The sequence below is a fragment of the Chlorocebus sabaeus genome, chromosome 10 (assembly GCF_047675955.1).
Source record: "Chlorocebus sabaeus isolate Y175 chromosome 10, mChlSab1.0.hap1, whole genome shotgun sequence".
Taxonomy (NCBI): domain Eukaryota; kingdom Metazoa; phylum Chordata; class Mammalia; order Primates; family Cercopithecidae; genus Chlorocebus; species Chlorocebus sabaeus.
Window position 1 is genome coordinate 53,548,377 of NC_132913.1, and position 19,095 is coordinate 53,567,471.

General features: G+C 33.6%; 1 protein-coding gene across 3 annotated transcripts in view; it reads right to left on the reverse strand.

Moving 5' to 3' along the window:
- Positions 1-19,095, reverse strand: part of SCN9A (sodium voltage-gated channel alpha subunit 9) — a 191,383-nt gene that overhangs the window by 11,913 nt on the left and 160,375 nt on the right. For all 3 annotated transcript variants that reach the window (XM_007965235.3, XM_007965236.3, XM_073019778.1), the window contains 2 exons: positions 18,523-18,576; positions 17,426-17,563 (listed from right to left, as the gene is read on the reverse strand). In XM_007965235.3, the coding sequence (XP_007963426.1) occupies positions 17,426-17,563; positions 18,523-18,576 (192 nt within the window). The remainder of the gene's footprint in view (positions 1-17,425; positions 17,564-18,522; positions 18,577-19,095) is intronic.

Consider the following 19,095-nt stretch of genomic DNA (forward strand, 5'->3'; position numbering starts at 1 on the left):
ACTTCATGTCAATGTCAAGAGAAGCCCAGATCCTTTATTGTTCATTAATGGGGACTGAATATTACAGCTTGCCAAGAACTTAACAGAAGAAGCTGCGGAAAAACTGAGAAGAAAACTCTAACTTAGAGGAGAAAATCAAAGTAATAGATTTTGTTTTCCCCTAATGATACCCTGGTTGTCAATATGATGAAGAGTGGGATAAAACTAATAGGAGATTATGAATTACCTCAATAGAGAAACTTGTGTGGGTGTTTTGTTTTCCTATAGCTTATATAGGCCTTGTGCAAAATGCACCCCTTTAAAACCTAGGTGGAAGATATTCTGTAAGTCAGGCTATTATTTTTTCTATGTTACAATCTACATCAAGGCTGTATTACACAGTAGTAGAGACTTCACTTCTGGTGTCAGATCATCTTTGTTCAAATCCTTTCTTTTGTCCTTGGGTAAGTTTCTTAATTCTTTAAGTAAAACCACCTCATCATTATAAGAGTAGTCACTGCATTTGTGTTTACTGAGAAGATAAATTGAAGTAATGCAAGAAGAACACTTAGCATAATGTCTGGCACATGGTAAGTATTAATTAAATTTTAATTACTATTACTGTTGTTGTTATTAACCTTCCTGATAAGATTAAAGTTAATGAAAGGGGTTATTGTTAAAATTTACCCCATAGTTGCTCAAATATATAATAGATATTTGTATAACTATATCATGTAATCTTCCTTTTTATAACTTGAACTCATTAATGACTTTTGTTCTAATCGTCAGTAGTAGATTTTATGATTATTAAAAACTAATTTCACATGAAATCATTAGAGGTGAAAAAAGTACTTATGAGGATGATGAATAGTTGGAAAAACTAGTAAAATAGGGTTGGTTATTAGAAAGAGGCATGGGTAGTTGATAGAGCCATAAGCTTTGATCAAATTATTGAAGTTAAAAAGCAGTAAGTGCCAACTTTGCATTGTAGAAAACATATGGGCTTTCAAATCAAACAGGCATTTCAGTCATAACTGTGCCAGTATCCTGTTACTTGGTTTGAAACAATTTATCCATCCTTTCTAGGGGCTAATTTATTCATTTGCATCAAGATACCATTTTCAAGGGAGGGAGAGGAGTGGAGCATATCAAATGTCTTTGCCTTTCAGTGTGCTGAACTAGGGTCCAGTTTCACTCTTGCCTCATATAGAGCACTGAAAGAACCAGTATGATTAGAACAATTGCTAGAGCTACAAACATAGGAAAAGAAGAAGGTAGATTAGCTGTTTGAGAGGCTCCCAGTATCTCTAGCCAGGCTGATTGGCAAAGGTCTTTCCCTGTCAAAGTCAGTTCATAAGTCCTGGTGGCTGTTTTGTGTCATTTGTGACATTGTGTCAGATGGCTGACAGGTGGCTATTCTTCCATTGCATAGACACCAATGCAAAGCACAAGGAACACAAAGAATTAGAGAAACAACAAAAAGGGATAAAAGAAATCCACTGTTACTGACCCTGAAGAAATAGAGATTTATAAATTGCCTAAAAAAGAATACAAAATAATTATCTTAATGAAGTTTAGCAAAGTACCAGAGAACAGAGACAGACAGCTAAACAAAATCAGGAAAATGATACATGAACACAATGAGGATATCAATGAAGGGACAGAAACTACACACACAAAAAATAAAAGTCAAATATCAGTAGAAACTCTGGAATTTAAGAATACAATAACTGAACTAAAAAATTCCCTAGAGGGTCCAATAGCAGACTTGATCAAACTGGAGAAAGAATCAACAAACTTAAAGATAGATCATTTAAAATTATCCAGTCAGTGGAGCAAGAAGAAATAAAAAAGAAAAATGAGTGAAGACTTATGGGACATCATTAAATGAAACAATATATACATTATGAAATCACAGAAAGGGAAGACAGAAAGGGGTGTAAAAATATTTTTAAATGGCCAAAAAATGTTCAAATTTGGGGAGAGATATGAACATCTAAATTCAGGAAACTCAAAGAATACCAAATAGGACAAATCTAAAGAAGTCTCAGCTGGGTGTGGTGGCTCACTCCTGTAATCCCCGCACTTTGGGGGGCTGAGGCAGGCGGATCACCTAAGGTCAGGAGTTCAAGACCAGCCTGGCCAACATGGTGAAACCACATCTCTACTAAAAATTACAAAAATTAGCTGGGTGTGGTGGCGGATGCCTATAATCCCAGCTACTCAGGAGGCTGAGGTAGGGAGAATTGCTTGAACCCAGGAGGCAGAAGTTGCAGTGAGCCAAGATCATGCCACTGCACTACAGCCTGGGTGACACGGCAAAACTCTATCTCGGAAAAAAAGAAAAAAAAAAAGTCTCTACTGGAGACATAATATCATCAAATTGCCAAAAGAGAAAGGGAAGTTTGAAAGCAGCAAGAAAAAAACTGAATTGTCACATACAAAAGATCTCTCATAAGATGAACGGCAGATTTCTCAGCAGAAACTTTAAAAGAACAAATAAAGTGAAATGATATATTCAAAATACTGAAAGAAAAAAACCTGCTGACTGAGAGTAGTATACCTGCAAAAACTGTCCTTTAAAATTAAGAAAGGATAAAGACTTTCCCATACAAGCAAATCCTGAGGGAGTTCATCACCACTAGACTTATCTTATAGGAAATGTGAAAGTGAGTTCTTCAAGTTGAAACAAAAGCATGGTAAGGAGCAACACAAGAGCATATGAAAGTACAAATCTCACTAGTAAAGGTAAATACATAGACAAATAGAGAATACTGTAATACTCTAATAGTATTATGTAAATCATTTATAATTCTAATATAAAAGTTAAATGTCAAAATAATTAAGAATAATTAAAATTACAAAAATATGTTTGTATAAACATTATAAAAAGATGTAAATTGTGACATTTATAACAAAAAGTGTGAGGGAGGTATTAAAAGTAAAGATTTTTGGTACATGATATGTTAAGTTATCAGCTTAAAGTAGACTATTATAAGATATTTGTGATTGCCTCATGGAAAATCCATGTAAAAATACAGAAATAAAAAAGAGAAATCAGAAATCATAGCATATCACAGTAAAATATCAACCAATCACAAAAGAAGACAGTCAAGAGAGAAAAGACAGAAAAAAGAATTACAAAACAGAAAAATTCAACAAAAAGGCAATAGTAAGTCCTTACCTACCAATGATTATTTCAAATACAAATGGATTAAACTTCCCAATGAAAAGACCTACAATGCCTGCATAGATTTATGAAAACAAGATCCAGTTATATGCTGTTTCCAGATACTCATTTCAAATTTAAGAAAACATAGTTTGAAAGTTAATTGATAAAAAAAGATAAATTCTGTTTTTCTTTTTCTTTTCTTTCTTTTTTTTTTTTTTCTTTTGAGACAGAGTCTCACTCTGTCACCCAGGCTGGAGTGCAGTGGTGCAATCTCAGCTCACTGCAAGCTCTGCCTCCCAGGTTCACACCATTCTCCTGCCTCAGCCTCCCGAGTAGCTGGGACAACAGGCGCCCATGACCATGTCTGGCTATTTTTTTTTTTTTTTTGTATTTTTAGTAGAGACAGGGTTTCACCATGTTAGCTAGGATGGTCTCGATCTCCTGACCTTGTGATCCACCTGCCTTGGCCTCCCAAAGTGCTGGGATTACAGGTATGAGCTACCGTGCCCAGTCAAAAAAGATACATTCTGTACAAACGGTAACCAAAAGAGAGTAATGGGGCTATACAGTTGTCCTTTAGTATCTACAGGGTCATGGTTCTGGAACCCCAAGGGATACCAAAATTGAGGATGCTTAAGTCCCACAGTTAGCCCTGCAGGACCTGTGGATAAAAAAGTTTGACCCTCTGTATCTGGATTTCACATTCCATGAATACAGTGTTTTCAATCAGCATTAACTGAATCTACGATGTAAAACCCACAGACACAGAGGACTGACTATAATTATATCAGCCAAAATAGACTTTAGGTAAAAACAAAACAAAACAAAAAAAAACTGTCACAAGAGACAAAGTAGGTCATTAAATAAGATAAAAGAGTTAATTCATCAAGAAGATATAACAATTATAAATATATGTGAATCCATCATCAAAGCATGTAAATACATAAAGGAATCATTGACAGATTTGAAGGGATAAACATACAGCAATACCATAATAGTAGGATACATCAATACTTGACTTGCAATAATGAACAGAACAGCCAGACATGGAATGTATAAACAAACTGTGGATTTGAACAATGCTATAGACCAAATGGATAACAAACACACAGGATATGCTACCCAACAGCATCTTAATACACCATCTTTTCAAGTGCACACAGAATATTCTCAGGATAGATCACATATCAGAAGTTAGTTTTGACAACTGTAAGAAGTTTGAAATCATACCAGATATCTTTTATGCCCACAATGGAATGAAACTAGAAGACAGTAATAGAAGGAAAACCAAAAAATGCACAAATATGTGGAAATTAAACAACACTCTCTTGAAAAAGCAATGGGTCAGAGAAAAAAAAATCAACAGAAAAATTTAAAAGTATCTTGAAACAAACAAAAATGAAAGCACAATTTCTAAAATTTATGAGAAGCAGCAAAAGCAGTAATAAGAGCAAATCTTACAGTGATACATGTCTACATTATAAAAAGAAAGATCTCATATAAACAATATAGATTCACATGTCTAGGAACTAGAAAAAGAAAAAACTAAGCCCAACATTAGCAAAAGGAAGGAAATAATAAACATTAGAGCTAAGTAAGTGAAACAGAGAATAGAAAAGCAATAGAAAAAGTCAACAAAACTAAGAGTTGGTTTTTTTGAAAGATAAAATAGATGAATCTGTAGCCAGGATAACTAAGAAAAAAGATAGAAGACTCAAATATGTAAAACCAGAGATGAAAGAGGAAAAATTACAACTGATTTTATGGGAATGAGAAGGATCAAAGAGACTACCATGAACAATTATACACCAACAAATTGGATAACTTAGAAGAAATAGGTAAATTCCAAAAACATACAAACTACCAGGACTGAATCATGTGAAATAGAATTATTGAATAGACAGATTGAACCAATAATAATAATAATAGTAACTCCCAAAAAGGAAATGTACAGGACCAGATGGCTTCACAGGAGAAGTCTAACCAAACATTTAAAGAAGAATCAACATTAACTCTTCTCAAACTCTTAAAAATTTGAAAAGGAGAGAACACTTCGAAAGTCATTTTATGGGGCCAGAATTACTCTCATACCGAAGCCAGACAAAGACACCGTAAGAAAAGAAAATTACAACTTTTGAAGGAAGTGACTTAACAACATTGTGAAATAGGAGGCTTATGACCATTTTTTTTAATCTCACGGACATACCAAGTAAACATCTACATACATATGGATCAGTTCTCTGCAGAGAGACCCATAATCCAGTAGAAAAACTCAAACACACCAGAGGACAGAAAATATCCATATCAAAATGGGTAGAAAAAGTGGAAAGACACTCATGCACTAACCCCACCCTGAGCACAGTGCCTTACATTTAGGAAGAAAACTGAATTTGCAGCTACTTCCCAAGGGTTGAGAAGCTATAGCACACATATAGAACCCAACCTTTTTTTTTTTTTTTAATTTGAGGAAACGTATTTATTTCTAGAAAATGATTTTTCTAGAGTGGAAAGAGAGAAGATATGAACTATATTATACAATCATCTTCATAAGTGCCTTAGTTTTCCATTTTGTAGAACCCAACTTTTATAGTCCCTGCAACAGAGTTTGGCTTTTAGATCACCATGCTTGTGAAATGGCAGAGATAAGCCATTGGAGTTTTCTCTGAAGTACAAAGAACAATGGGGGGTGTTGAACTGACTGAGCCCTCTCAGAAGCTTTAATTCCTGGGATCAGACCATCTTCCAACTTCCCCATAGAAACCATTAGGCTGCACGTTTTCCAGCCGCTCCCTGTGGTTCTGGCCTCTTCCAGTACTTGGAAATCTACATAGCAAACGAAGAATAAACCTTCTTCAGCCTAAACAAGAGGAATAGCATTCCCCAGCCTTCTTCCCTGGCTTCCTACAGAGACAATCTCAACTCTACAATCTTTCTTTTAATAGAGGTGGAAGGTCTCTACCACCAAGAATAGGAGAGTGACTTCTTCCCTGGCTTACTCCTGACATAATTTCTGCAGTCTCTCATTACAGGAAGGCATGAACTACACTTTAATCCAATGGACCTAACAGATATTTATAGAAGAGTTCATCCAACAGCAACAAAATACAAATTCTTCTCAAATCACAAGAAACACTCTCCAGGATAGATCACATATTAGGCCACAAAACAAGCTTTAACAAATTTAAGAAGATTAAAATCATATCGAGTACCTTTTCTGTTCACGATGACATGAAACTAGAAGTCAATAAGAGGAATAACCTTGAACAACTCATAATTATGTGGAAATTAAACAACATGCTCCTGAAGTGCCAATGGGTCAAAGAAAAAATTATATGGAAAAGCAGAAAATATTTTGAGATCAATGACAATGGAAACACAAGATAACAAATAGTACGGAATGTAGAAAAAGAAGCACTGAGAGAAAAATTTGTAGTAATAATTTCCTACATTAAAGAAAGAAGGACAATCTCAAATAAATAACCTAATATTACATCTTAGTGATTAGAAAAAGAAGAACAAAATATCCCCAAATTTTGCAGAAGGAAGAAAATAACATAAGGATAGAAATAAACAAAGCAAATACTAAAAAGTTGTTTTTTTGAAAAAAGAAAATTGAAAAACCTTTAACTAGACTAACAAAGGGAAAAAAGACAACTCAAACAACATCTGAAATGAAAGAAGGGAGACTAACACTGATAACACATACATACAAGGAATCACAAACTATTACTGTGAACAACCATACACTATCAAACTGAATAACCTAGAAGATATGAACTAATCTTTAGAAACATGCAACCTACCAAGACTAAATCAGCAAGAAATATTACATCTGAACAAACCAATATTGGATAAAGAAAATAGATCAGTAACAAATTAAGTCTCCAATCAAAAAAAAAGGAAAAGGTCACTGGTGAATTCTATTTAAAGAAGTAATATGAATTCTTCTCAAATTCTTCCAAAAATTGAAGAGGAGGTCAAACTCATTTTATGAGGACAGCATTACACTGATATGAAAACCATAAGAGTATACTACCAGAAAAGAAAACTGCAGGCCAATATTCTTGATGAACATAGATCCAAAAATCCTCAATAAAATATTAGCAAACTGAATTCCCTAGCACACTTAAAAAATCAGTCACCATGATTATTTGGGATTTATCTGAGGGATGCAAAAATGGTTAAATATGCATAAATCAATAAATGTGATATGCTACATTAACAAAATATGAACAAACATCATATGATCATCTTACTAGATGCAGACAAAGCATTTCATAAAATCTAGCATATGTTCATAAGAAAATCTCAAAAAATAGATATGGAAGGAATGTACCTTAACAAAATAAAGCCATATATGACAAGCCCACAGCTAACATTATACAAAAACTGTGAAAAGTTGGGAGCTTTTCTTCTAAGATCAGGAACAAGACAAGGATATCGACTGTTACTACTTCTTTTTGACATAGTACTAGAAGTCCCATCCATAGCAATTAGGCAAGAAAAAGAAATAAAAGACATCCATGTAAGAAAACAAGAAATAAAATTATCTCTGTTTGCTAATGACATGATCTTATATGTAGAAAACCCTGAACACTGTACTGAGAACTGTTAAAACTGATAAATAAATTCAGTAAAGTGCAGTTTGCAAAATCAACATAGAAAAATCAGTAATATTTCTATACATTAACAATGAGGTTTCCAACAAAGAAATTAAGAAATTAATCCTATTTAAAACAGCATCAAAATAAATAAATAAAATACTTTGAGGTAAATTTAACCAGGAAGGTCAAAGATCTGTATACTGAAAACTATACCTTGATTTAAAAAAAAAAAAAAAAAAAAAAAAAAAAAAAAAAAAAACCTGAGGAAGACAAATCAATTGTAATATATTTCATGTTCATGTGTTGGAAGAACTAATATTATTAAAATGAATGCAATCTCTATCAAAATTCTAATGTCAGTTTTCATAGAAATAGTCAAAAATGCTAAAATTTGAATAAAATAAAAAAGATGCCAAATGGCCAAAGCAATCTGAGCCAAAAGAACAAAGCTGGAGGTACAATACTCTCTCATTTCAAAATAAAAAGCTATGGTATTGGCATACACACAGATATATTGGCTAATGGAACAGGAGAAAAAGCCCAGAAATAAACCCAATTATTTATAGTCAATTGATTTTCAACAAAGGTGCAAAGAATAAACAATGGGGGAAAGGGCGATCTCTTCAATAAATGGTGTTGGGAAAATTGAATATTCCTTATGCGAAAGAATGAAATTGGACCCTTTTATCATACCACATTTTAAAAAAATCCAAACAAGTAAAAGTAATAAATATAAGAAATGAAATTACAATGCTAGTAGAAGGAAACATAAAAGAAAAGCTCTATGACTTTTGTCTGGGCAAGGATTTCTTGGCTAGGACTCTCAAAGCACAGGTAACAAAAGATAACGAGAGACAAGTTGGATTAGATCAAACTAAAAATGTTCTTTACAGCAAACAAAACAATTAACAGAGTGGAGAGAGAGAGCTCATGGATTGAAATAAAATATCTGCAAACCATACATCTGATAAAGGGCTAATATCTAACATATGCAAGAAACTCAAACAACTCAACATCTAGAAAATCAATAAACCAATTGAAGAATGGGCAAATAATCTGAACAGATATTCTTAAAAGAAGATATATGAATGACCAATAGACATATTAAAAAATACTCAACATCTCTGATCATCAGGAAAATGCAAATTAAAATCCCAATGAAATATTACCTCACACCTCTTAGAATGGCTATTATCAAAAAGACAAACGATAACAAGTGTTGATGATGATGTGGAGAAAAAGGAACCCTTATACATTGTTAGTGAAAATGTAAAGTAGCTGTTTGAGAAGAATAGCATGGAAGTTCCAAAAACAAATACAATTACCATATAATTCAGCAATTCCACTTCTAGGTACATAGTAGTATATATTTAATTCCTTTAGCGGAATTAAAATCATTATGTCAAAGGTATACCTGCACTCCCGTGTTCATTTCAGCATTATTTATGAGAACCAAGACATACTAGGTTGCTGCAAATGTAATTGCAGTTTTTACCATTACTTTTGCTGCAATTAAAATAATGGCAAAAACCACAATTACTTTTGCACTAACCCATAGACACAACCTGTACCCATAAACAGGAGAATGAATAAAGAAAATGTGATAGGTATGCACAGTGGACTACTATACAAAACTTCGAAAGAACAAATTTTGTCATTCATCCCAACATGAATGCAACTAAAGGATGTTATGCTAAGCAAAATTAGCCAGGTACAGAAAGATAAATATCATATGATCTCACTTACACGTACAATTTTAAAAAGTCAACATCACAGAAACAGTGTATAAAGGTGGTTATCATAGGACTGGAGGAAGAGGATGTGAAGAAAGGAGAAATGTTGATCAAAGGATGTACAGTTTTCATTTAGAGTAGAGGAATAAATCTCAAGATGGATTAAAGACTTAAATGTAAAATCTAAAACTGTAAAAACCCTGGAAGACAACCTAGGCAATACAATTCAGTACATAGGCATGGGCAAAGATTTCATGATGAAGACACCAAAAGCAACTGAAACAAAAACAAAAATTAACAAATGGGATCTAATTAAACTAAAGAGCTTCTGCACAACAAAAGAAACTATCAATAGAGTAAGCAGACAGTTTACAGAATGGGAGAAAATTTTTGCAGACTATGCATCTGACAAAGGTCTAATATCCAGAATCTATAAGGAACTTAAACAAGTTTACAAGAAATAAACAACCCCATGGTTGTTAAAAAGTGGGCAAAGGACATGAACAGACCCTTCTGAAAAGAAGACACACATGCAACCAACAAGCATATGAAAAAAAGCTCAACGTTACTGATCATTAGAAAAATGCAAATCAAAACCACAATGAGATACTATCTTACACCAGACAGAATGGCTATTATTAAAAAGATCAAAAATCACAGATGCTGGCGAGGGTGTGGAGGAAAAAAGAATGCTTACACACTGTTGATGGGAGTGTAAATTAATTCAACTATAATGGAAGACTCTGTGGCAATTCCTCAAAACCTAAAGACAGAAATACCATTCAACCCAGCAATCCCATTACTGGGTATATGCTTAAAAGGAAATACATTGCTCTATTATAAAGACACATGCACACATATGTTTATTGGAGCACTATTCACAATGGCAAAGACATGGAATCAACTCAAATGACCATCAATGATAGACTGGATAAGGACAATGTGGTAAATATATACCATGTAATACTATGCAGCCATTAAAAAGAACGAGATCATATCCTTTGCAGGGACATGAATGGAGCTGGAGGCCATTTTCATTAGCAAACTAAGGTAGCAACAGAAAACCAAATACCACATGTTCTCACTTATAAGTGGGAGCTAAATGATGAGAACACATGGACACATAAAGGGGAACAACACACACTGGGGCCTATTGGAGGATGAAGGGTGGGAGGAGGGAGAGGATCAGGAAAAATAACCAATGCATACTGGGATTAATACCTCAGTGATGAAATAATCTGTACAACAAACCCTCATGACATGTTTACCTATGTAATAAGCCCGCACATCCTGTACATGTACCCGTGAACTTAAAATAAAAGTCAAAAAAGTCACACATTAGGAAATGAAAAAATAAATGTATTGTATATTTCAAAATTGCTAAAAGAATAACTTTTTAACTTTCTTACCACAAAAAAATGATAAGTGGGTGACGTGATGGTTATGTTAATTCACGTGATTGAATCTTTCTACAATGTTTATATAGATCAAAACATTGTTTTGTACCCCATTAATAAACACAGTTTTTGTCAATTACAAATGAACAAATTTTTAGAAAGAAAAAAGCATATTACAGGGCAAGATCCCTGATGAACATAGATGCAAATAATTTCATCAAAATATTAGCAAACTGAATGCAACAGCTCATTAAATGATCATGTACTACGACCAAGTGGGAGTTACTCCTAATAAACAAATTTACTAAATGTTGAAGGATATAAAATCAACATACAAAAATCACCTGTGTTTCTATACACTAACAATAATCTGAAAAGAAAATTAAGAAAGAAATCCCATTTACAATAGCAAGCAAGGATGGTTCAACATATGCAGATCAAATAATGTGATACACTACATGATCTGAGAAGGATAAAAATCACATGATCATCAAAAGAGATTCAGAAGAAGCATTTGACAAATTTCAACACCCTTTCATGGTAAAAGCTAAAAAAGAAAACAAAAGCTAGGTATAGAAGTTGCTATAACTTGAACATTTGTCCCCTCCAAAACTCATGTTGCAATTTAATTGACATTGTGACAGAATCGGGAAGTGGGACCTTTAAGAGGTGTTTAAGTTATGAGAATTTTACCCTTTTAAATGCATTAATGCTGTTATCTCAGGATTGGGTTCATTATAAACAGGCAGGTACTGCCCCCTTTTCTCACTTATTCTCTCTTTGTGCCATGTGATACCTTACAGCACGTTATGACACAACAAATAAGACCTCACCAGCCCCTCAATCATGAATTTTCCATCCTCCAGTACTGTGATCCCATAAGGTTTGTGATCATAATAAATTACCCAGTCTGTGATGTTCTGTTATAGTAGCACAAATGGATGAGAACAGAGGAAATTTACCTCATGATAACAAAGACTACATGAAAATCCCACAGCTAACATCATATTCAATGGTGAAAAACTGAAAAACTTTCCTGTAAGATCAGGAATAAGACAAATATGCCTACTCTTGCCACTTGTATTTAATACAGCACTAGAAGTCCTAGCCGGAGAAATTAAGCAAGAAAAACAAGTAAAAGACATCCCAACCTGAAAGAAAAAAGTGCTTACAGATGACATTATCTTATATGGAGAATACCCTAAAGACTCCACACGTCAGGAAAATCTGTTAGAACTAATAAACAAATTTACTAAATGTTGAAGGATATAAAATCAACATACAAAAATCACCTGTGTTTCTATATACTAACAATAATCTGAAAAGAAAATTAAGAAAGAAATCCCATTTATGATAGCATCAAAGTAAATAAAATACTTAGGATATGCTTAACTAAGGCATTTAAAATGTACGCACTGAAAACTATAAAATGTTCATGAAAGAAATTAAAGAAGACACAAATAAATAGAAAGATCTGGTACTCATGAATTAAATGACTTAATATTGTTAAAATGCCCACACTACCCTAAGTGATCTGTGAATTCAATACAGTCCATATCAAAATCCCAACAGCATTATTTACTAAAATTTAAAAAAAATCCTAAAATTCACATGGAACTACAAAAGACTCTGAATAGCCAAAGCAATCTTAAGAAAAAAGAACAAAATGGATGAATCACATTTTCTAATTTATTATTTATTTATTTATTTACTGAGACACAAGATCTTACCCTGTTGCCCAGGCCAGAGTGCAGTGGCATGATCATAGCTCACTGCAGCTTCATATTCTTGGGCTTGAGTGATCCTCCCACCTTAGGCTCCTAAGTAGCTAGGAGTATAGGTGTGTGCCATCATGCCTGGCTAATTTTTAAATATCTTTGTAGAGAAGGAGTCTTTCTATCTTTCCCAGGCTGGTCTCAAACTCTCAGCCACAAGTGATCCTCCAGTCTTAGCCTCCCCAGTTGCTGTGATTATAAGCATGAGCCACTGCACCCAGTCCCCATAGGTCCTCATTTCAAAATATATAACAAAACTACAACAATTAAAATAGTATGATCCTGGCATAAAACAAATATATGGGCCAATGAAACAGGATAGAGATCTCAGAAATAAACCCATGCATAAATAGTTAACTCGTATTCAACAGGGGTGCCAAGAATACACAATAGAAAAGAGGCCACTCAACAAATGATGTTGGGAAAACTGGATATTCACATATAAAAAATAAAATTGAATTTTTTTCTTATACCATACACCAAAATCAACTCAAAATAGATTAAACATTTAAACCTAAGACCTGAAAACTGTAAAACTCCTAGAAGAAAACCTAGCAGGAAAGCTTCATGATACTGATCTTGACAATGATTTCTTGGAAATGACTCAAAAATTCAACCAACAAAAGCAAAAATAGACAAGGGAGACCATATCAAACTAAAAAGCTTTGGTAAAAGAAAAAAAAAAAAAAAAAGGGAAGCAATCAAGAGGGTGAAAAAGCAACCTACAGAATGGGAGAAAATATTTCCAAACTATATATCTAATAAATGGTTAATATCCAAAATATATAAGGAACTCCTACAACTTAAGAAGGCATACAAACGGCCAACAGGTGTATGAAAAGATATTCAATATCACTAATCATCAGAAAATTCAAATAACAACTGTAATGAGGACTGGGTGCAGTGGCTCATGCCTGTTATCCCAGCACTTTGGGAGGCCAAGGTGGGTGGATCATGAAGTCAGGAGATCAAGACCATCCTGGCCAACATGGTAAAACCCCATCTCTACTAAAAATACAAAAATTAGCTGGGCATGGTGGCACGTGCCTGTAGTCCCAGCTACTTGGGAGGCTAAGGCAGGAGTCGGAGGTTGCAGTGAGCCAAGATCACGCCACTCCACTCCAGCCTCGTGACACAGTGAGACTCCTTCAAAAACAAACAAACAAACAAACAGAAATTGTAATGGGATATCATCTCACACCTGCTAGGATGGCTATTACCAAAAACAAAACCAAAAACCACCCAAATCAAAAGATAATAGATATTGGCAAGGATATGGAGAAATTAGAACCCTTGTATATTGTTGGAATGTAAAATGATGTAGCTGCCATAGAAAACAGTATGAAACTTCCTGAAAAAATTAAAAATATAACTACCATATGATCTAACAATGCCACATCTGAGCATATTTTAAAAATTTGAACTCAGGATCTCAGAGGCCACACTTCCGTGTTCATTTCAGCACTACTTATTATATCCAAATATGAAAACGACCTAAATGTCCATTGATGAATGATGGGATAGAAAATGTGATATTTGTATACCTGCATGTGTGTGCGTGTGTGTGCGCGCACACACACACACAGAGTATTCAGCCTTATAAAGAAGGAAATCCTGCCATATGCAACAACTTGAAGGAACCTGGAGAAATTTATGCTAAATGAAGTCACAGAAAAAATATTTCATAATTCCACTTCTATGAAGTAACTAAAATAGTCAAACTCATGGAAACAGAGAGAAGAATGGTGATTGCCAGGGCATGAAAGGATGGTGAAATGGAGAATTGCTATTCAACAGGAATAAAGTTTCAATTATGCAAAATGAGTAAGTTCTATGGACTTGCTGCAGTACTTCATGCCTATAGTTAACAATATATATAGCATACTTAAAAATTGTGTTAAGCAGGTAGATCTCATATTAAGTGTCCTTACCACAACAATTAAAAATAGGAAAGGCAAAGAAAAGGATACCACTTTCATTTTTTTTCTTCTATGGAATAAATGAGTTCATCACAAAGCATCTACTACCTACTTCTAATAGCATGTGTTAACTAATTGAAGAGCTGGTCATGTTTTTTCAAGGAAGAGTGGAAAGAAATTCTAAATCATTCAGAAAAGGTCAGAAAATAAAAGCTATACTTAGATTTCAAGATGAAATACTGGGAGAATGATAGGGGATATGAGTTTTCGATGCTTCTAAATCAGTAACTTTCCTGACTTTAGTGGTGATAGTATCAACCCATTCTATTTTACTTCCTGCAGTAGAAATGTTGTAAGAATAACATTAACAAGCAGGAAGATTAAAGTCAATTGGACTTTGGCTGTTTTATTCATACTCATACTGCTCTTTCTAGATGCATTTAATTTATCCTATGCAGGAAGACTGAGGAATTACTTGTGCGTGCTTATATATTAAATGTATGTATATATAATGCTTAAGTTGAGAAAAATCAATTGAAAATCAGGGTATACTTTATAAAATGTAAAATGGAACATGAGATTTAAAACTCTTTAAAAATAAACATCTGTATTTGGAAATGTCAGGGTAAATAATGCAATATTTACTAAATTTTTGTCTACGTGTGAATAGTCAATCACACACACTAATGACATTTCGATACATGTACATCTGTCTTCTTAGATGCTAAGCCAGTACCCGAAATGATTATTCTCTTGTAATTCTACCATTTAGTCTCCAAAGGTCTCTTTTTGTATAGGTGGTACTACAACCAGAGTATCTCAGTTAGTTGAGAAGAAACTCCACAGTTAGACTCCTTTATCTCTTGCAAATCACAAGCAATACTGTAGATTCTACCCTCTAAAATGTTTTAATGGAACATATTTCCTATTCTCCATTGCCACACAGGACTAATTTGGAGAGTAAGTATGGGCCAGGTGGCAGGTCAAGCAGGGTCTGAAATAGTCTTTGGTCTTTCCCTAGTCATTTTGGGCATCGCTGCTAGATTAATGTTTTTTTGAAGCTCTGTCTCAGACTCTAGAAAAAGCAATTCTGGAGCTAGATCCATAATGAAACTACGTTTTAGCTGTCAGGCCATGTGCAAATAAGAAAATTTTTCTGAGAGGTTAAATGAGGATACTATGTCCTTTGGATTTGTTGTAAAATTTGACTACAATTACATTAGAAGTATTTTACACAGGATCTGACATATCATTGAGTCTTAATAAACATCAGTCTCCTGCTTCCATGTTCTTCCCTACTCAACATATATGAATGAAACACCAGCTGCTACTAAAAAAGGTCTAATACGGCTTTTTATATCTACTCTCAAGCAGGTCAAAACCTCATCTTTTACTATTTCTCCAAATCTTAAATTTCTTCAAAACTGAAGGCATTGCTATCCCCCCTGAATTGCTGCCTCTTTTATCAACACAATTCATTTGCTCACTCATTTCTGTTTCCCTCCATGTGGGTTAGCCATTCTTTTGCCTCTCAGTTGCTGCATATCTTCTTACCCATCTTCCAAAGCCTTCTCAATTGTCACATATTTCATAAACCATTCTATAGTAGCATCTATTTTTACTCCGACTGTCATGTACATTTTTTGTTCTTGCTAATTTTTCTTATTGTATTTATCATTATTATAGTATTTGGGGATAGAGCATAGTAGAGAGTCTAAAGTAATAGAGTACAAGATACATCGAATTTATGACTGACTCTATCTAACCTTCATCACATACTCGATATATGACCTTGGGTAAGTCACTTAATCTCTCTGTGCCTTTCCTCATTTATGAAAGAGACTGTAATAATACTTTTTGTGATTGATGTTATGGGTTGAATTGTGTGCCCCAAGAAGGTACATATAAGTCCTAAGCCTTAGCACTTCAGAATGTGACCTTATTTGAAAATAATGTCATTGAAGATGTAATTAAGATGAAGTCATACTGGAGTGGAGTTGACTCTTAATCCAGTGCGACTGACATCCTTACTAGTAGAGGAGAAAGACACGCAGAGGGAAAATGGCATGTCACTATAAAGGGAGAGATTGGAGTTCTGTTGCCATAAACCAAGAAACACCTGGGCTACCAGAAGTTGGACGATGCACTAAAATGTACTTCCTTAGAGGCTTTAAAGAGAACATGGACCTGCTGACACTTTGAATTTGGACTTCTAACCTCCAAAAGTGTGAGAGAATACATTTCTCTTGTTTTAAGTCATCAGGTTTGTATTATCCTGTTCTCACAGGTCAAAGAAACTAGTATAGTTGATGTGAAGATTAATTAATTAAAAATTTCAGAAGATTGCCCAAATTACAGTATTCATCAAATCTTGATTTTCAATACTTGTATTAGTTATTCTGCTACGATATAAACTCCTTGAGCTCAGGAACCATGTCTTATGTTGGTCTCCCCCAAGCTCCAACCCAATATGTATCACACAGAATAAAATAAATAGCTACTTATAAAATGTGTTTTGAATAAATAGTGTATTGATTTTTTTAAATTATTCAATCCTCTATAGGAAACATTGGAAAAAACAGAATAGTTGATATATTGCTCAAAACCTATGGGTTTAACCTAAATCATAGGTTAGCCAGAACCTATTATTTAGAAAATTGTTTTCTGTGCAAAAATGAATGAGATTAAGTATATTTGTAATTGTATACTAATCAATTATTTGAAAAATAAATGAAGTTCTAATAAAACTAATCATGAACTGATATCAAATTAAACTTTACATTATCTTTTTTGGAAAATAATTGTTCATCCCTTTCGTTGCAATGAAAAATATTTGAAATACTTATCTTCTTTTTCTGTTGGTTGAAATTATCTATGATGACACCAATGAACAAGTTCAAAGTGAAGAATGACCCAAAGATGATAAAGATGACAAAATAAATATACATGTAGAGGCTATATTCATATTTGGGCTGCTTGTCTACCTATAAGATTTACAAAAGTTAGCATTATATGGACAATAACATTCCTCATTTTCTTTTTCACATGGTTTGACAAGGTAATTCAAAGAGTACTATCCTAGGTAAACAGGATTTAAGGAGCTATAGCATTGTTGAGGTTTAACATAATCACTCTTAACAATTTATTCAATGTGTATTCATTACATACTTCTTTAACTTATTACATACTTATGTAATAAATAATATAATCTTCAAATAACTACAAAGGGCTTAATCATATGCATACTTGTGCTCATATTGGTAGGACAATTCAATAACTATGTGACATACTGTGTATATGTTATTTCCTAAAGTACTGTAAATGAGACATTATTATATTTATATAAATTTTGCCATGTATTTTCATTTGATTCCAAATATGTCTTTATTAGATTTTGTAAAAATATTACCTAGGGAGTAATCATTAAAGTTTCTTAGCATGGAACTTATTTCACATAAACTCATCCAAGGTGTTTTAAAATGTAAAAAGAGTAAAAGTTATACATTATAATTATTTTATTTTTATTTGATAAGCGAATATTTACTGAGCATTTAGTAATGCCAGCCTGCACTAAGTGCTCTGCTTCTATTTTCTTGCTAGGTCCTCACAACACTATGGAGTAGGCATTGGATGATTATAGACATTTATTAGACAAAGGATAGATTCATTAAATTATAGATTAGACAAATAAACTAAGTCTCAAGAAGGCACGGTAATTTGCCCAAAGTCAGCTGTAGAGCTTGGATGATGTGGTACAGCTAAAATTTGAAATGGGCTCTATCTCCAACTGCTGTACTCACAACTACTAGGCTACTATCAGGTGGATGTTCTTCATTGTCTGTGTGAGTCCCAAGGGCTTCATGAAGTTATAGTTTGGAAATCACTGAAATAAACTCAGAAGCTTGCAAAAATAAAGTTTAGTGCTAAGATAATCAATACTTACATTAACGGAATCCACTGCTGCATACATAATAATCGTCCATCCCTTAAATGTTGCCTTTAAGAATAATATTAATAGAATCTGAATGTTAAACTCATATTCTAAAATAGCCATAAACATAGTTTTGTCTGTTTAATGTTACCACAATTACTAAGCAATACTAGTAAGTTTTGCTGTATTCAACATTTCTATTTAATATAAAGATTTTTTTTTTAAAGGACATATTCCCAAGTAACATGCTAAATCTTAGTTCTAGTTAATTATTTCCAAATTGTTACATTTGCCTGTGAATTTTGCACATAACCTTTTATTTTTTAAAGGTGAAGGGAACTTCTATGAATAAGACAGGAAACATCTTTTCTTCATTTTTTTAAGGGTTCTCCACGCCTGTGGGAAGTTCCTCTCATCCCTTCATAGTGTGAAGCAGGAAGTCCAAAAACATTCATTTTTGAAGCAATATTTGAATGGTACAAGATGGGAGTCCACATGACACCAAAGAGTCAATTACAAATTAATAACTCAAATGCAACAGAACCCATGCTTCTTATTCATGTAGGAACATGTTCTAGGAAAGAC